We start from the raw sequence: 18,440 nt of genomic DNA on the forward strand, positions 1-18,440 counted from the left end.
AATTTTCCAGCTCTGAATCATAAATCAGAAGTAAACTCAACTTGTATTTATTCTCTGAAGTTCAAACAGTAGTTTCTTTTCCGGAACTAATTATAACTGTTTACATGTTTGTTTGAAATGAAAATAATCGAATTTGAAACCGATACGTGAAGTATCGCTTTCCAATAGCGATTCGTAAAAACAAGAAAAAGTTTCGTATTTACTTAAAAAAATAAAGTAAAGTAAAAACATTACCGCTAAATTTTCCAGCAGTGTAATACCAATCGGTTATTTTCGAAACGCTGATCCTCATAACGATATTTTCGACTGCGACATCAATTTTAAATTTATCTCCTTCCTTAGACTTTTGTGAGATTCTGAACCATTGGAGAGAGATATTTCCCGCTTCCCGTTCGATAATTTTACGAGCTGAGAATGCATAAAGTTCAAGAGTCACAGTCTCAAAACATATAAACTTACAAGTTTTATTTTACTGGTAACGCTGTAGAATAGACGAGCTCATAAAATCTCAGCTTCCTCAATTTTCGCTCATTTTATGTACATATATCTTAAAATATGGTGACATCATAAACACAGGATAAAACGTTGATGCATAGGGAAAAAAACAAAGGTAGAATTCTCGTGGGGGTTTAACCTTTATTTTGAAATAATCTTTCTAGAAACAGAATATGGTCTCCTGCAGCCAGTTCTACGGGGTTAGCTTAAAACTCTACGCTGGAATTTTAGGGGAGGTAGAATTATTAAAATATAATATGCAAACATTTGTTACAAAAGCATGACCCGTGATTGAAAATTTCACCAAGTGGCGATAGGGGGTGCTGTTCATTCGCGTCCAGGTGGTGAATATTGGGATTTTGCTTTCTCGGAGCTAAAATATCGTATTTACTGTGCAAGAATATCTAATCCGTGGATTATACGTTGAAAAAACAAAAACATAGTGAGGGTTATACACAAAAGCATAGGCATAAACTTGCTTCTGGCCAATTGGTTCGAGCCCCCCTCCCCCAATATTTGCCAAAATCTATACATTACAATATGTAAATATTGAGTTCGAGCCCCCCCCCCCCCTAATATTTTTGAGCCCTCCCAACATTCCTTTACGCCTGCCAACAAACTTTACTTGATTATATACCGCTGCGTCGTCTTATATGCAGCGCTTTTGTGGGAGATTGAAATAGAAATAAATATTTTAAGAAAATTAAAAAACTAATTTTTCAAAGGCGCACACACACACACACTGGCATCATACCTCTAGGTTGATCCTACAGGTATAATTGGAAGAGGGCTGTATAGTTATTAAAATAAAAGAATCAGCATTTTATACAGTGTGCTTCGTGTGACCCATTTCAAAAGTTGTTGTCCGATCTCTCATGACAACAACAAAAAAATTCCACTTACCTAAATGCAATATTCACTGAGATATTCGAATTCGAAAACGGAGAAAAGTAAAAAACACATCTCCAAATGCGGAAAAAACCGTTTTACCCGCATTTCTTGCTGCTTTTTTTCCCAAATTTCCTTAGACTTCGAATTCGAATATTGCACTGAGAGACATGGAATGTTTTTGTTGGCATCTGGAATCAGGAGGAATAGGGCAACAATTTTCGGACTAGGTTTTGAGGCACAGGGTGCTGTATGAAAAATTTATTTTTTTATTATAATAACTATACATAACCCTTGAAACGTGAATGACGTATCTGAGAAACACACGTTATTTGGATACTTTTTCTAATCGTAAGTACACATGGAGCATCAACGGTTAGATATTAAAATGCCCTACCCCCTTCCCGTTTGCTACGCACCCTGTATGTATGACACGGTATACTATTACTGTATACCTTTGACCTTTGAAGACCGGATACACCCCGCTTCCCATCTCAGAGAGATATCGAAGCGTTCCCGAAGGATGGGTGTATCCGGAAAGTTTTATTAAAAACAACGTAACATGACCACCTCAGACGAAGGTGGTCAATGATATTTAGAGTCCTGACATCCCGGAGGAGTGCAAGTTCATGAGGTACTTGCTGCAGAGGGAGGAACGAAATAACAGTTTTAACATAAGTTATGAGTATGTAAAAGTATGCAATAACGTGACACACAAACCGATTTCTTAAGATTTTATTATTGCTGAATGATACGCGTATTTTGTATACGCTGTTGCAGATTGAAACTGAAGGAATCTATTCAATCCATCAAATAAGTGAAAATATTTGAGGTTTATTTTTTTTAAACATTTGATTTATAAGAATAATTTAATTTTTAATTATTTACTATTTTACTACTTTATCAAGTAATACGATACTTGAATTTTAAATGCAATTTTTAAAACGATTGAGTCAATAAAAATTTAAATATTTTGCCGATTTCAACACTGAACGATTTGAAGAAAACATTTATTTTCTGGATATTATGCTGTGGTTAACTTGGTAAAAAGTCATCTTGTCACCGCCGGGACTCGAACTCAGGTCCTCTTGCATACCGGGAAAGTATGCCACCATCTACACCACTGAAGACACGACTCTGCCTTCCTTATCTGACGCACTGTGGGGTGAGGCACTGAAGTAGAGACATTAGAAGCCTCTTAACTTCAGGAAATGGTCCCCGGCTGGGATGGTTTTTAGAGAGATAGATGACTTTTTCTCAGCCCAAGATATCAAGCAAACATTTATTTTCTGGATATTATGCTGAGGTGAACTCGAAAAGTAAAGTCATCTTGTCTCCGCCGGGACTGTGGAACAAAGGTCCTCTTGCATACCGGGCAAGCATGCTACCATCTACACCACTGGAGCCACGACCCTGCCTTCCCTACCCACCTGGGGGCCATTTCCTGAAGTTGAGAGGCGAAAACCAGCGGGAAATGTATGAAACAAGGTGGAAACTCGATGTTACTGGGTTCTTCGGGATAAAACTCCTTTGACTAACGGATTCTCTAGAGCAGGGGTGGCCAACATTCACTCAAGGGCCAACAGAATTGTCAGCTGCAGCGTCGAGGGCCACACCAGGGTCTGCATTCCGGCGTATAAGCCGCACCAGTAAAATGACCCAGAAAACTCGCGAATTTGTGTCCGTCATAAGTAATATGGTGAAAAACGGGCAATATTTTAGTCATTAAATATTTTTCATAGGCTCTACCCCATAAACTGATATAAATCCATATTTTTGTTCTGGTTCCCAACTAGCAGATGCAATGCAACAAAAATTACTGTTTGTTTTGCAAATTAGTCCATTCAATTATATCCATAGTTTAGAATTTTTACAGACGAACACAAACACACACAAAACATTTTTTTCATCAATTTTTATCCCTTACTCCTGATTTGGCAACCGGTTGAGCCGCACGAAGTCGAATAGACGCCCAAGGAATTGATTAACGCTCTGGTGGACTTTGAGTAAAGTTCTATTACTTCTATGAAAAGCGCCAGTCTTGTGGATAGTATTGACTATTCGGAATGTGTGTAAACCCGTAATGGTACAATGGACTAGCTTCGGATGGACCAGGCAGAATATTTGTAGATGTGAAAGAATACGCATACGCACCGATGCCTAGTGCTCCTGTATGTCCATGAGGGGTGCGGTAGCCCAGGTCTATAAAATACGCGCCTAAAGTACCAAAGGATGTTAGAGGTGTCGCGAGTTCGATATCCAGTTCGTCCTTTTTCTGACACAGGGGTAAAACAAACGGCGTCGTGACCGCAGGAAAAATTGCTACCGCAATGAGTCCCCCATCGAGGGGTTATCGCATCAACGCCTCGACAAGTATAAAAACAAGGCTGTGTCTTACGGAATCGGCAATAAATTGTAGGTCCCGGTCTAATTAGCCCTCGTGTGCAGAAAATGACCGTGGTGCGGCAAAAATGATCAAAATGATCAAATGTATGTCCATGAGATTACACGAGACCAGAGATTTACGATACTTAATTATTATTACTTGAGTTGACTTCTTGGATCAGAATATCGTTATATCGTTATTTTGGTTTGAGAAAGCGGTGATCTGCTTCAGCATGGAATGCCACCAACCTGCTGTGCCGAAATTTAGAGGTTATCCGTTTTCGATACAAAAAAATCATCGTGTCTATTGTTCAACGGCACAATATGAACCCGATCATCCCATATGATACTTTTTTTTTTCTCTTTGGAAATTATTATGGGTCTGCGTAGCCTAGTCGGCTGAAGTTTCTAGGAGTCATTGTGTGTTGGCATCAACTTCGAAAAAGTGTCGTCACTGTGAGTAGAATATCAAATATGCATTCAGCTACGCAGGCCGCAAAAACGTAAATTTTCTCAAACAGGGTGATGGAAAGATATGGGATAAAAATGTCCAAAACAAACTTGAACATTAGAAAGACGAATGGAGTCTCTGTGACCCAGTGCACTGTTTCTGCTCCCATATCTCAGAATGGACCAAATGCTTTGAAATTTCTCGACTTTTCCTGAATTATCATGTTTGTACTGCACACAAAAGCTTTTATCATTATCTTTCTCAGCAACGAAGATCGAACGGATATATCTAGAAAGACGGAGGAGGAGTCACACGGACCCTCCCACATATTTCAGAACAGATTCACCGTATACTACAGTAGAACCTCTCGATAGCGGACACCCATGGGACCAAAACATTTGTCCGCTAATGGGGAGTGAAACACATTATGGCCCTATATCACGGGATCAGGGATCAGAAAAGTGTATTTTAACGGGAGATGTCCGCTAACGGAGAGTGTCCATTAAGGGAGGTGCTATTGTACCAACATTGCCACAATTTATTTGGTAAGGTAAAAATTATTCTGATAGTCACGTTGTGCATCTAAGACCGTGTAATCCCAATTCATGAGACTTTTTTTTACCTCAGTCTTACTTGCAGATGACGGTCAGCAGGTGTCTCAACGTTTGTTGTCAAGTGTTTTTGTCATTTTGTCAGATAACTTTTTTGTTCCGCAGAGTAGAAATACCCACGCGCTTATGATGGCTGCAGAATTTAAAAAAAAAGTGGAAATTTCTCACACGTTGACAAAGGCTGCGTGAGATAAACCCAGAAGGATTGGTGTCAAGATGAGAATTCAGAGGAGAATGAAAAGAACTCCAGGCAGAATATTTGTGAAGTATTGATGATGAATGTGTGAATCAAAATGAAATTATGTTGCCAGCAATGCCTCAGATGATATAAAATGAAATGCTACTCTAAAAGCAATTAATATAAACCACATTGAAGTCACTAATGAAAACCTAGCACTACACCAAACATCAACTGATTTCCATAAATATTCAAGATTTAAATTACATTCTGTCTGGCAATTGCGAAGATACCGTTGAAGATTGAAGTGTATAAGATGTCGTGGAACCTTCCTCGTCAATAGGATGTCAAGGATTCAAAAATATTTTACGAGAAACCCGTTGTTTGCAGATATTGATTCGACATCACTGGAATTATGTGAATTTTTTTAAATCTAAATCGCCAAACTTGGCTGAAACCCATTAGAAAGAACGTCGTCAGATGCTTCCAACTTCGAAAAAAAAATGAATCAAGCCTAGAGGAGATGTAACACTGAAACTCAGTCGGTAATTCAGAAAGTACAAATCCCCAGTCTCAAGTTTCCTCTACACTGACGTACATCGAGATAGGTCGTTTGCTCAGAAATCTGGCTCCTATGACTCCATCGGTGAAAATCTAGTTGCAGTAAAAATCTCATCGTGGCAGGAAGGCATTGTCCTAACAAGTACGTTTTATATAAGCATAATAATTGCATAGTAGCGTTAAATAATGAATAATTCAATACATTTTTATAATTTTTCAGATGTTTCTGATTTTTTGAGCAAGTATATCCTATATTGATAAATCGGAAAACTCGAACTTTTCTGTTGTCCTCTTGAGCTTCGAATTAACCAAGTTCGACTTTAGTAGCGAAATGATAAAAAAAAAGTGTTGGTCTTCATGATAGTGAATGTTGAAGTAACGTGAGCGGAAGGAACGTCACAGACGTCACATCACACTAACGAATAAGGGATGACAATGCGTTGGATGTCCCATTGATTTCCTGAAGCTACGGACAACACAGAAACAAAAATATAGAAGCGTCAAGTTTTATTCTTCTACTATTTTATTTTATTTCTGCTTGTGCAATATGTGGAAGCAAAAATGTATTTTTCTTCCCTATCACTCAGAGCAAGAAAGAACTGCTGAACAACTGCAATATTTTCGGTCCTGGGTTCATTATTTTGCTCAGATGTAAAAATATACTGACGGGAATCATCACGAACAGCACAAAAATTCCGCTGTGCAGGTACTTCGGCAAAGAACGTAAGAGCTATCTCCCACGAGAATGATCGGATCCCATTTATCTTGATTCCAAAAAAATATGGCTCTTTCAGAAAAAAAAAATACAGTAGACATCGCTTAGTGGAATCACTGATAATGTTATCATTCGTTCATTGTTATCACTTTCGCCAAGTACAGATACGATCAATAGCATACATAACACGGGGAAATATTCGTTCATAGTTATCAGGACTTTGGTTTTATGTGCGTTTTCAATTTTTTTTCAGAAGATATTTTTTTTGCGAAAGTCATTTTTGCATATTTTGAAGCTAAAATTGAACCAGACTCGTTTCCCCACCCCCTTATAAGTTACCATTTGCAACATGCAAACCTTTGTAGTAGGTCAGCAGACATTCTTATTGAGAGAAATTTTCGTGCGTGGGTTCTCAATATCCTAATCGAGCCATAATAGCCGCTATGGTCCATGTACGTGTCTTTTGCAATCTCTTCTCCCATATTGAAGCCAAGCGTAAGGTAATATGTTTCCATGGTGTCCATGTTTCTTCAGTTCTTGGTCAGCACCTTTCGACTTACCGCATTCAATCGACCGGAATACTTTCACAAGAGAATCTACGGAACGTAGCGTACGTTATAAAAAGTATTGTAGTTCGTAATACACATTAAACAGTCCCATTGCAGCTCCTCACAATTTCTGAAGAAAAAATGATTTTAGCTTAAATGGGTTAAAAACAAATACATTTATAGAACAATTTGAAGGAAAAAATTCATGATTTAACATTTTGTTATTTATTATTTTATTAATAAATGTTAACACGTCCTAGTGTTGGAAAGAAAATCCAGTGTTACCGTTACGAAAGAGATTTTGTTTCAGATATACCGTGTCACTGCATTAGCCGGCATGATGAAAAAATCGAGCGGCACCAGCTTTTTGAATGCCGGGAGGGGAGGGGGGGTGTCTGTTTCGTTCCCGGCATGCTGGGAAAAGCGAGGTTCAATAAAGATCACAGTATTCATTCCTCCAATAGATTTTTACAATATATATGAGAATTTTTCAGAGTCTGTAACTCGAATTTTCAGGCTTGCTGGTCTCCCTCGCTGTTTTCCGTTTTGCCAGCTAATTCGGGGGGGGGGAAGGCGAGGGTATACGGTAGTTGTCAATTGGTTATTATTATCAGGAACCCTGACTCCCGTTGTGACCACATTCAGCAGCGTACACTGTTTTATGGCATGAACTTGAACATTCATTTTATTTGTTTTTAATCTGCGCATTTCATTGCTATTTTCCCAAAGGTATTTCGCTATAACATCACCTCTGACATATGCCGTTAGAAGGAGTGCCAAGCTATGTTTCCTGATGATAGGAGCTGTTTGGGTGGTCAGCGCACTCATCACTTGTCCTCCGATGTTTGGACTGAACGAGAGACCGCAAAATTCCACTGCCTGCGAGTACATCACCAACCAAGGATATGTCATATATTCGGCATTAGGTAACACATCTTTACACACTTTGCTATATAAACGGCATAGGTGTAGCTGTATAAAAGGCAAGTCTCCATTTAACGAAGTTGTTTTATATAGATCTTGTAAATTTGAGCGTTTGTAGATGAGGGCCTTACACAGGGGTTTGCGTTGAAAAAAGCTTCGAGTAGTCAATTCTGATTTGAGAAATGAGCTCTTCAATTTTGGAGTATTTTTTATCACGTGGATGATTTTGTTTTCTATATTGTATCGTCAATATAATGTCTTTACAACAAATTATTTTGAATTGGTTATTTAGAGTATACTTCACTGTGAATAAATACCACAAATTGATTTTCAAGGAAACAAATATTTTCTGGATATTTTGCTGAGGTGAACTCGGAAAGAAAAGTAATCCTGTGTCCACTGGGACTCTCCAGGCCCTCTTGCATACCAAACAAGTATGCTACCATCTACACCACTGTGAACGAACTTGAACGAACCACTGACACGAACTTGCCTTCCTTATACGACGGACAGTAGCGTAAGGCGATGAAATAGAAGAATATAAGCATTAATGGTAGCATGCTTGCTCGGTATGCAATAAGGCCTGGGTTCGAGTCCCGTTGGAGACAATATAACTTTTCTTTACGAGCTCACCGCAGCATGATATCCAGAAAAAAAATTGTTTCCTTGATATCTTGGGCTGAGAAAAAGCCGTCTATCTCTCACAAATCTTTTTTGTTTTCCTGTCTTCTTTTTCAAATATTTCGTTATGCTTTGCTGTTCTCAATTAAGGACGCTGGACGTGTTGAAATCCTTGGCTTCAAAAACTTGAAAAAAATTCAAAAAAAAAACGTGTTTGCAACTGCAATATTCACAAATCAATTTGAATAATTCAAAAGTCGGAGAAAAGTTGGGAAATAACAGCAAAAACTAACGGACAACGCTCTTTTCCCTCGTTTACGCTGTCCTTTCCCAACTTTTCTCCAATTCTTGAATTCAGACAACTCTGTCAATATAGCGAGCTCTATTGTTGAATTCAGAAGAGACAGGAAACAACTGTCTAGTTGGAATTTGGGGGACCGTATGAAAATTTTGATTTTTGATTTTGTGACACACTGTACTTTTCACTCTCTCAAAAATAGTGCAGACAGTAATTTTTGAACTTATTTTGAGCATTTTTCAAATTGAAACCGTACCTCTTCGAAAAACGATTGATGAGTTGAAGCTGCATTAGCACTTACAGGACATCCTGTGTATGGCAAGCCAATAGAAACAATGTAGAAAATTTATTGCGAACTTCCGAATCTTCATCATACATTCCGATAGAGCAGAATAAGTTCTCTCATGTTAAATAGAAGAAATGGAATCAACGTTCTTCTATATATATTGACTTCATATCCAGCCTCAAACCGTTTTCACGTCCCCCGTTTATCTTCAGGTTCTATCCTCAATCACATAATATGTCAAGCCTAAACTTGACGCGTGATGCCTTTATTTGTTCAAATCATTACAATTCTGTATCACTATTCCAATACTTTAGAGTAAGTTTTTGTAGAGATATATTGTAAGTGTACGTATCGAAAATTCAAAAAAAAGAAGCTTTCCACTCGGTTTTGATAGCAAGAGAAATGGATTTACAAGATCTCGATATCCGATCTAGATTGAGTGCTTTGAGACTCAGCCATCTATAAATCATGAGGATTTTTAAGTGAAGTGTGTATGTGGGGCAATCGTTAGGCATGATGGAACATCAATCTGTGTCTTATTGACGTATTTCCAATGCGAGCAAGCCCTTCATTATCAGAGGGAGATGGGATTTTTTTTTCATTTGCTATTATTTCCATTCTATTAAGGATGAAAATAATAGAATGTAATCGTGTTTGAAAATCTTCTGCACAATTCAATAGGAGAGCGTCGAAGATAGATTTTCATTCGCAAATTAACACGGCAGTACTCGTGCTGGGTTGTTCGTATCCCTTCCAGACCCTAGTAATAATTTTTTTTTGATATTTGAAAATGCTTATGCAATTTTGATTCTAAAAAAAAAAATGCATTGAAAACATAAAAATGACAGCAAATCTTTATTTTTTTCTATTTTTTGTTTTCAAATTTTCAATTTGAAAATTTGAAAACAAAATATTACTATGCCTAGTCATAACCCGTACTTCATAACCTAAAATGTTTTTTTGTGAAAAAATAATCATCTTCGTTGAAAATGTTCCAGCCTAGATGATGCAGGGTACATCCATCTTCCCATACAATTTTTCCCAATATTTTATTGTTAAATTTTATGTAATAAATCACAATTCCAGTTTAGTGGGACCAGGGTCTGAAAGGGGATATAGCTTGGATTGAATAGACTCTTCTCAATCCCAAGCACGTGATCTTTTTCATTTCTTTAGTAGTTTATTTTAAGGTCGTTATTTTCGTAGCGCTATTGGATAATTGGATAAGTCGATAAATTTTGGTAACAAATTCCCCATTTTTAAAAACGATTTGCTGTCTGGTAGTCCAATAAAGAGTAACCCAATTTGGTTTCAAATTCCAAACGATTTGCTCTCTTTTATATCTTTCCTTTTCTTCTGCTCCCTTTACTTAATCGGTCGGATTATCTACTGGAGTTGTTTCCCGGCACGACCGCTCGCTACGAGGTACTGAACTTATTTTGCTAATGCAGCAGGGCCTGGTTGTGATCGGTTTGAGTAGTTCATAACCCAATACACTTTTCAAATCTTTTTTTGACTGACGTTTAGTTTGAGCAACACAATTGTTTAAAAACAGTTTGCGAATAATTTTCACGCAAATTTTTATGTGAAGTGAAAGTTTTGGAAATTAAAAGATCTAAAGATTGTTGTATATCCATAGTATATTGTAAATTAATTTAAAAAAAAGCCCTTTGAAAAAGTAAATTTTTAGAAATTTTATCCTTCGATCTGGAATTTTTTTTCACGACAATGAATAGAAATTCATTTTTAATAGAAAAAAAATGGTTATTTCCTTTTTTTGTCGCACGATACATTAGGTTTCCCGAAGTCATATAATCACTGATTATTTTAATGAAATTAAACTAATTAATTTATGTTATTCAACGTTACTTTACACTAAAATTTTCCTAATTGCAGAAAAAAAAACATGACAACCAAATGTCAATTTTTTTTCAAGTTCTCAAACATGTTATTTAAGTAATCATTCATCATACATAAAAAGCTAAGTAATTTGGTCATGAATTGCAAGAGTGTAAAAAATTAGTTAAGCGTGAATTTTAAAACATATCTCGTAAGATTGGCTCCAAACAGTTTTCTAGTTCCTGAGAAAACGAAATATGGTGGGGAAGGCCATTTCTCTCTCGGCTGCCAAAAATCGTGCAGATGGAGAAATTTTCGAAGCCAATGTCGAAGTAAGCGATGCAGTAATTATAAGTGATTGTGACACTCACTCACAGTTCAGAATATGTTAGAGCTAAAGGAAGTGACGCATTTCAATCAACAAAAAAACCAGAAATTTAAGTAGGTGTCTCTTGTTAATGAAAAAAAACAAACCGAGTATAATTACCCCGTACTTTAATAATAACCACAGGTCTAACATTGTCGTCTGATAGATTAGTGTTCACCATTTTTTTTTTTTAATTTGTGGACCGGTGTGACTAAGTGAGCAATTTCCCGGACCAGCATGAACGAGAAAAATAATTAGGAAAAAATATGAGGAAAATTTCCTCTCTCTAATCTTTTAATTTTTTGTATTTTGCCATGTGAGAAACACCATTGAGCCCTGCTGCCACCTATCAGATAAAAACAATTTGTTATAAATCTTGAAATAAAATAGGCTGTCCGTTTTCAGCGGCTGTAATGCAAATAAATATCATGTTTTACGATATAAGTTTTTTATTTTATTGGCTACATATTGGTGGGAACTTTATGTGCCATAACATCAATAATTATGTTTACCACAAAATAAATATTGGAGCAAACATTAGAACATAGTAACCGGTATTATGAAGAATAAAATTTACGTGGGTATAGCATAAAAGTAACTGATATATGATATCATAACATGTACTATTATGAAAATAAAACAATTCCAATCTGCAAATCAGTATGAAACCAAGAATCAGTTTTACTTAGAGAATTTATAACAAATAGTTTTACTGTTACTTAATAGGTGGCACGAGGTGTCCCAGCTCTAAGTTTTTCTGTCTCAATCAATAGCTATGCGCATTTCTCTTTTCAAAAATATCGGAACGGGAAAACGAATTTCGAACAATGTTTAGGCAACATAATTCATCATTCTGACATTATCATATTCATATAGCATCAATATCTACGTTTTCATTATCCCTGTGATTTTAATTAATTTTTCAGGAGAAGGGTCTGGTAACTCTCGCAGTTGATATGTGTTTGCAGCCAGAATTCTCATTTCTTCTCAATTTTTGTCATTTGGTGGTGTGAGATGACAATATTTTATCTTTATATCTTTTTTATACCAGCCATGGCTTCAGTGCACAACTGGAATTAATTGGCAGAGCGATGATGGAGAAGGGTTAGAGCTGTTCTAGACTCATCTACGCTACCCTGACAGGCCCGTCATTTAGGGGGGGGGGGCTGGGGCCGTTGCCCCCCCGGCTTTTGAGAGTACACTTAAAATGGTATATATATATATATATATATATACAAATATATATATATACATGCATTGAGTACATGTGCTTCCCCCCCCCCCCCCTCGAAAAATGTTGAAATGACGGCCCTGTACACTGATATAAGAAATTAGCCTCACGGTTCTATTTTTCTAGTACATAGTCGGATATACCGGATTTAATATTCATTTTCATTTATTTATTTATTATTACAATTATTTTTTGTGCAAACAATATATATAGGGCTCTAGCACTATTTTTGTAATTTAAAGCGCCGAAACAACTTCCATTCCCTTAATTTGTTTGGTTTTTATTACTAACACGGCTGAACATTTTTCCCACATGAGTAGCAATTTTAAAAACACTCTCCAACGTAGCTTCAAGGATGTTTCAAGAATTTGATCGAATAATTTGCGAACTAGAACCGGTCCATCAGTCAATCAAGAACGCTGGGATAGACCCTACTCGCGCACTCGAGTCTGGGGTTAAGATAGAAGTACTTTGAGTTGTATAAAAATTATACGGTGGTTTTTTGCGGAACATTACTCATGGGATCTGGTTTTTGTGACAGTCGGTTTAATACGAATAGAGATTGTCGGACTAAATAATCGTCGCCGATATGAGACCATCCTTAACATTGACCCAACACCACTAATTGACAACATTTGGATATATTGAGGTGTTCTTGCACATCATGAGTAAATACCCTAAACCTCCTACAATTAGGAAAACGCTGACGGTGAACCAATACCGGCGATGACGTTTTTGCCCCCCCCCCCTAGAAAAAAATTCAAAAATCGTACTTATTCGGTATAAGGTGCAAAGGTCCCAAACGTTAAACACAAAATGGGAATATATATTCTATGTACTCCCATTTGGCGTTCTGAAATGTTCGTTCGCAGAAACCAGTTAGTGCAGTTGGAAGTTTTACTCAAATACATACAAAAAATTGAAATTCTACACTTGAAGGGTTTCTGAAACAAACGATTCCATTGAATTTATTGCGAGACAGTATTATTCTTATCATTTTTGTTCATACAAATTTATCGAAGTTACTATGTTTGAAAAATGCTTTGAATATTTTAGTCATTTGAAATTTAATAATAGACCTTTGGTTCCAGGTTCCTTCTATATTCCTGCCATAATCATGGTGTACGTATACTGCAGAATTTTTGCCGTCGCTCGAAAGAGACAAGCCGTACTGATGCAGGGCAGCGATGACGGTAAAGAGAACCAAGGATCCGACAGCAACTCTTCTGTCGGGGGCGACAAGGTACCAGCGTCCACGGCAGAAACTCCCCGTATAGTAATCACCAAAGACACAGTGGAATCGATGGATCCCGAACTACCCGATCTGGTCGACAACCACGAAACGTCGACAAGATCGAATCTGAGTAGGCAAAACTCTTTCTCGATATTCCGTTCCCCTTCCGTCATGAGGAACAAGACATATTCTTTCAACTCGAAGCGTACTACTAAACGACACAAACACCGGCATAGCAGCAACAACAGGGATAAATCCGACCAGAGCGAGGAGGACGCGTCGCTCAAAGTCGATGACGTAGCGACTTCATCGGAGCAGACCTCGAACAGTTCCTTCCACTGTCAGTACTGTTCCACGGAGAAGGAATCGTCCAGACGGTTCAAGTTCCAGAACACCTTCCGCAAGAAAGAAGGCTACGAGAGGGCAGCGTTCCAGAGAGAGAGGAGGGTAGCCAAGTCGTTGAGCGTGGTCGTCGGTGGATTCATAGTGTGCTGGCTCCCATTCTTCACTGTGTACTTGATTGAACCGTTCTGCGAGAGTTGTCACTTCCACCCGATACTGAACGCGTGCCTAGTCTGGCTCGGTTGGATTAATTCAGCCGTCAACCCTTTCATATACGCTCTAAACAGCAAAGACTTCAAGAAAGCCTTCATAAGACTCACCATTGGTAAATGTAAATGTTGTCACAAGACGAGGAAAGGCCACGACCCACAACAGTTCATATGAAGTAAGAAATCCCACGAATTTCGTGATTTCAACGATACTGTGCCTAAGATGTTGATAGTTCCGGCGATTTTTCGGTCAACTATTCTTAATGAAAAGACAATGTGTTCAATATTTCTGCTCACGTGAAAACGAAATTTTTTGGCTCTTTAAATGCTAAATCAGCATTCAAATAAGCACCTACGGCGTACAAAAATATCATTAATACTTATTCTCTAACTTAATACGTAGCAGCCTGGTCTACACTAATGATACCCACGAATATCTCCTTGATATGTGTATTCAACATAAATTTCCATGTTCCCTCTCGATCAATGTCTATTCTCCATTATACACATCCAATGAAATCGTAGAACTGTACCCTACGTGGTGTTGAAAATTATAAATAACCGTAATGTAAATAAAGAAATAAATTGTAATATTTTTCTGTGGTATCACATCTATACCGGTGAATTTTGATAATGATTAATGAATAACTAATGAGTAAATCATTAGTGAATAAGAATAAGAAAAAAAAATGTTGTAGGACAATTAGGACTATTGACTTAAGTAAAACTGACGCATTAGTATAATGGTTTTAAGTGATTTGTAAATATTTATTCTATGTCTAATGAATTAACATGAATTACCACAAATTTCTACATTTCTTAATTTTATAACTTTTAAAAAATAGGTTTCAAAGGTTTTTGTTCTCTTCACATGCCTCGAGTATTTATCATTGCTGTTCCGTTTGTAATTCTGACAACCCTGTACTGAAACTCTAAAGCTGAAATCGCGGCAGTCAAAATAATGAGTATTGGAGAGTTAGAAACTGGGTTGTGTCAGAATTTTAGCCACCGAAATTTTGGTAATGTTCGGATTCTGATTGAAAATTTTCTCATTTGTGTATTTGTGATTTTCTTATTTTTAACCCTTTAACCGGCATTGACGATATATCTCTTCTTCCTCAAATCCTCTTATTCTAGCATTCACAAGCCCAGACATATTCTGATTTTCCTCAATATAGAGCACTTTTCCCTATACTCCTTATTTTCCAGCTGCTGAAAGTCATAAGCAAATCAAATTCGTTAAAAAATATATGGCATTTTGAAAGAGTGTTCAGTCACTTCTGTTGTGCCGCTTAAAGGATGAGATTTAAATTTTAATTTTTTTTCTTCTTAATTTAAATAATAACGTGATCTTCACGTATTCCCAAGGGATCAGCATGATCCGTCCAGGGAATTTGTTAGTGTTAGTAGACATCCATGCCCGAACCGGGATTCGAACCCAGACCCTGCACAGTGAGAAGCTAGTTCCCTAACCACTCGACTGCCAGGTGGCAGTAGCATACTCACCCATATTTTTTCATGTTATTTTAAAATTCCTCTCTAATTGGTAAAATTCAAAGAGAATAATTTTTTCCCTTTTTATACCAATTAATTACAAAATATAGGATAATTGACTGATTGTAGCTTATGATTCATACGATGCGTTGAAAGATTGTGCATCAACTGATGGCCGTATTCACGGAGTGACTGTACCGAACCACGTTCATATCTGAAGAGTTCTAAACCTGTTAAGTCTTCGTTAAAATCGTTCTTGACGTAAAGGTACTACTTCCACATCTTGAAGGGAGATGGCGCTAGTACGAGTGAGAACAGGATAAGTCTCACCACAATGTAGGGCTACCAGACATCCTCCTTTTTTATGTTGCGAAAGAAATTCAATTTTCAATTTCATAACATGAAGTAAAAATGGGAAGACTAAAAGAAATAAAAATATAACAAAAGTCATTTATGCCATGCATTCCCATTTCCACAAAATCTTTATTGGGAATATATCGCTATTGGGAGAATGTGCTTACTCTTCTTTCTCTTTCCATTAACATTAAAACATGATGTGTTTGTACTTAGCGAATGCAAAAAATGATAGATAAGAGATTCCTTTTTTTTTACTCATCAGTCACTCATTAAGATAATATTTAAAAAAGTCTCCAGAATGTGGCTCGTAAATAAACTTCTAGACATAAAAAAATTGTGACTGTCACAGATATGGCAGAAAATACGTCTGTCTTGAAATATTTCCAAAAATTTCATTCGATTTATTTTTGCTAATAAATATTTACATTAAATTACTGATGCATGTACATAATAACAGAATGAAGGCACCTTCAACGGAATAAACTGTACACATTCTTCGATTTTCATCGAGAAGGTAAGTAAAAATATTCACTCCGAAGAGAAATGTTCATGTTTACTTGCTCAAAAAAAAAACATATTCTATACACGTTTGTATTAACACAGCGATCATGTAATCATGGATACAAGCACGCTTTAAAAAAAAATGGAACGAGAAAATCATGCTTTACAAACGCACAGCCTGTAAAAAAACTGGCAGATACATTTATTTAGTGAGAGAGAAATGATTATAAAACAAAAAATATTCGTTGAGTTTCAAGTAATGAAGAATGATGTAGACACTTTTCTATTTGAAATTAATTATAATGAATAAAAAATAAGTATTTATGTATATCGATAAATTTTTGGAAGAAAATATACAAAATAGATAAAATATTGTTGTTATAGCTCCAAAATATCTATAGCCTGTTATATGATTGGAACTTATTATATAGCCTATAATATATTAGATCAGAGGTGCACATCATCCAGTCCGGGGACCAAAAGAAGCCCACCAAGTTGTTCCATCCGGTCCAGGAAATCTGCTCCGGAAGGAAAATATGAATCAGTATATACCCACTTAGCTGACATTATTTCCTCAGGAAAATTCAGGAGAGATCACGCGGGATCCCTTCTTCTTAAATAAGGGACATCGTCAATCGCAAGGAAAAGTTAGAAACTGCAAAACGAAAAGCTTCTAAAAATAGCAGTGGATTGAAATGTAAATCAAGAAATAAGCATTGAGGAAAAAAAAAATTCGGGACAACCAAAATTTATGGGAAGGTAAGGAAGAGTTTTATTTAAAAATAATTAAGATGGCTAAAAATAGATTTCACTGAAAAAGTACGGAATACATTTCAGAACATTCGGGATGACCAAAATTATGTAAAAAAGTATGGGGCGTTTAAAAAATAAATAAAATCCTTTAGGACAAAAATTACGCGAAAAGTATGAAATTATAGTAAAAAAATTCGGGACGGGACAATATTATGGAAAAGTAGAAGAAATTTTTATTTCAAAAAAAAAATTGAGATGGTTAAGAATATGTTTCACGGAGAAAAGTACGGGATATCCTTTGAAAAAATTCGGGACGGCCAAAATTACGGAATAAGTACGGGACATTGAAAAAAAAGAAGATAAAATTTTAAAAATTAACCAGGAAGGTATGGGACATTTTTAGAGAAAATAATTCGGGATGGCTAAAATTGAGTGAAAGGCACGGGACATTTTCATTAAAAAAAAATTGGACGGGACTAAATTACAGGAAAAACCTGGGACATTTTCAGGAACATGTCCGGACGGGAATTGTGGAAATGTCGGGTTATTTTTATGAAAAAGTAGGGACAGTTAAAATCAAAGAAATGTACGGGACATATTATTGAAAAATAAAATTCGGAACTTTCAAAACTACAGGAAACTTATGGGACACACTATTTTATGAAAATAAGTTTGAACACTTTTATGAAAATAAGTTTGAACACTTTTATGGAAATAAGTTTGAACACTTTTATGGAAATAAGTTTGAACACTTTTATGGAAATAAGTTTGAACACTTTTATGAAAATAAGTTTGAACAGTTCTATGAAAATAAGTTTGAACAGTTCTATGAAAATAAGTTTGAACAGTTCTATGAAAATAAGTTTGAACAGTTCTATGAAAATAAGTTTGAACACTTTTATGAAAATAAGTTTGAACAGTTCTATGAAAATAAGTTTGAACACTTTTATGAAAATAAGTTTGAACACTTTTATGAAAATAAGTTTGAACACTTTTATGAAAATAAGTTTGAACACTTTTATGAAAATAAGTTTGAACAGTTCTATGAAAATAAGTTTGAACAGTTCTATGAAAATAAATTTGAACACTTTTATGAAAATAAGTTTGAACACTTTTATGAAAATAAATTTGAACACTTTTATGAAAATAAGT

At 36.2% G+C, this 18,440-nt stretch overlaps 1 protein-coding gene across 2 annotated transcripts in view; it reads left to right on the plus strand.

Moving 5' to 3' along the window:
• Positions 1 to 16,006, plus strand: part of LOC149064930 (octopamine receptor-like) — a 115,610-nt gene extending 99,604 nt beyond the window's left edge. For both annotated transcript variants that reach the window (XM_089254750.1, XM_089254751.1), the window contains 2 exons: positions 7,562 to 7,758; positions 13,490 to 16,006. In XM_089254750.1, coding sequence (XP_089110876.1) covers positions 7,562 to 7,758; positions 13,490 to 14,358 — 1,066 coding nt within the window. In that variant the 3' untranslated portion in view covers positions 14,359 to 16,006. The remainder of the gene's footprint in view (positions 1 to 7,561; positions 7,759 to 13,489) is intronic.
• Positions 16,007 to 18,440: the final 2,434 nt, after the last annotated feature.

Source organism: Pholcus phalangioides, unplaced genomic scaffold (assembly GCF_987345545.1).
Source record: "Pholcus phalangioides strain wild (caught in Gottingen) unplaced genomic scaffold, Ppha-v1.0 ptg000042l_1, whole genome shotgun sequence".
Taxonomy (NCBI): domain Eukaryota; kingdom Metazoa; phylum Arthropoda; class Arachnida; order Araneae; family Pholcidae; genus Pholcus; species Pholcus phalangioides.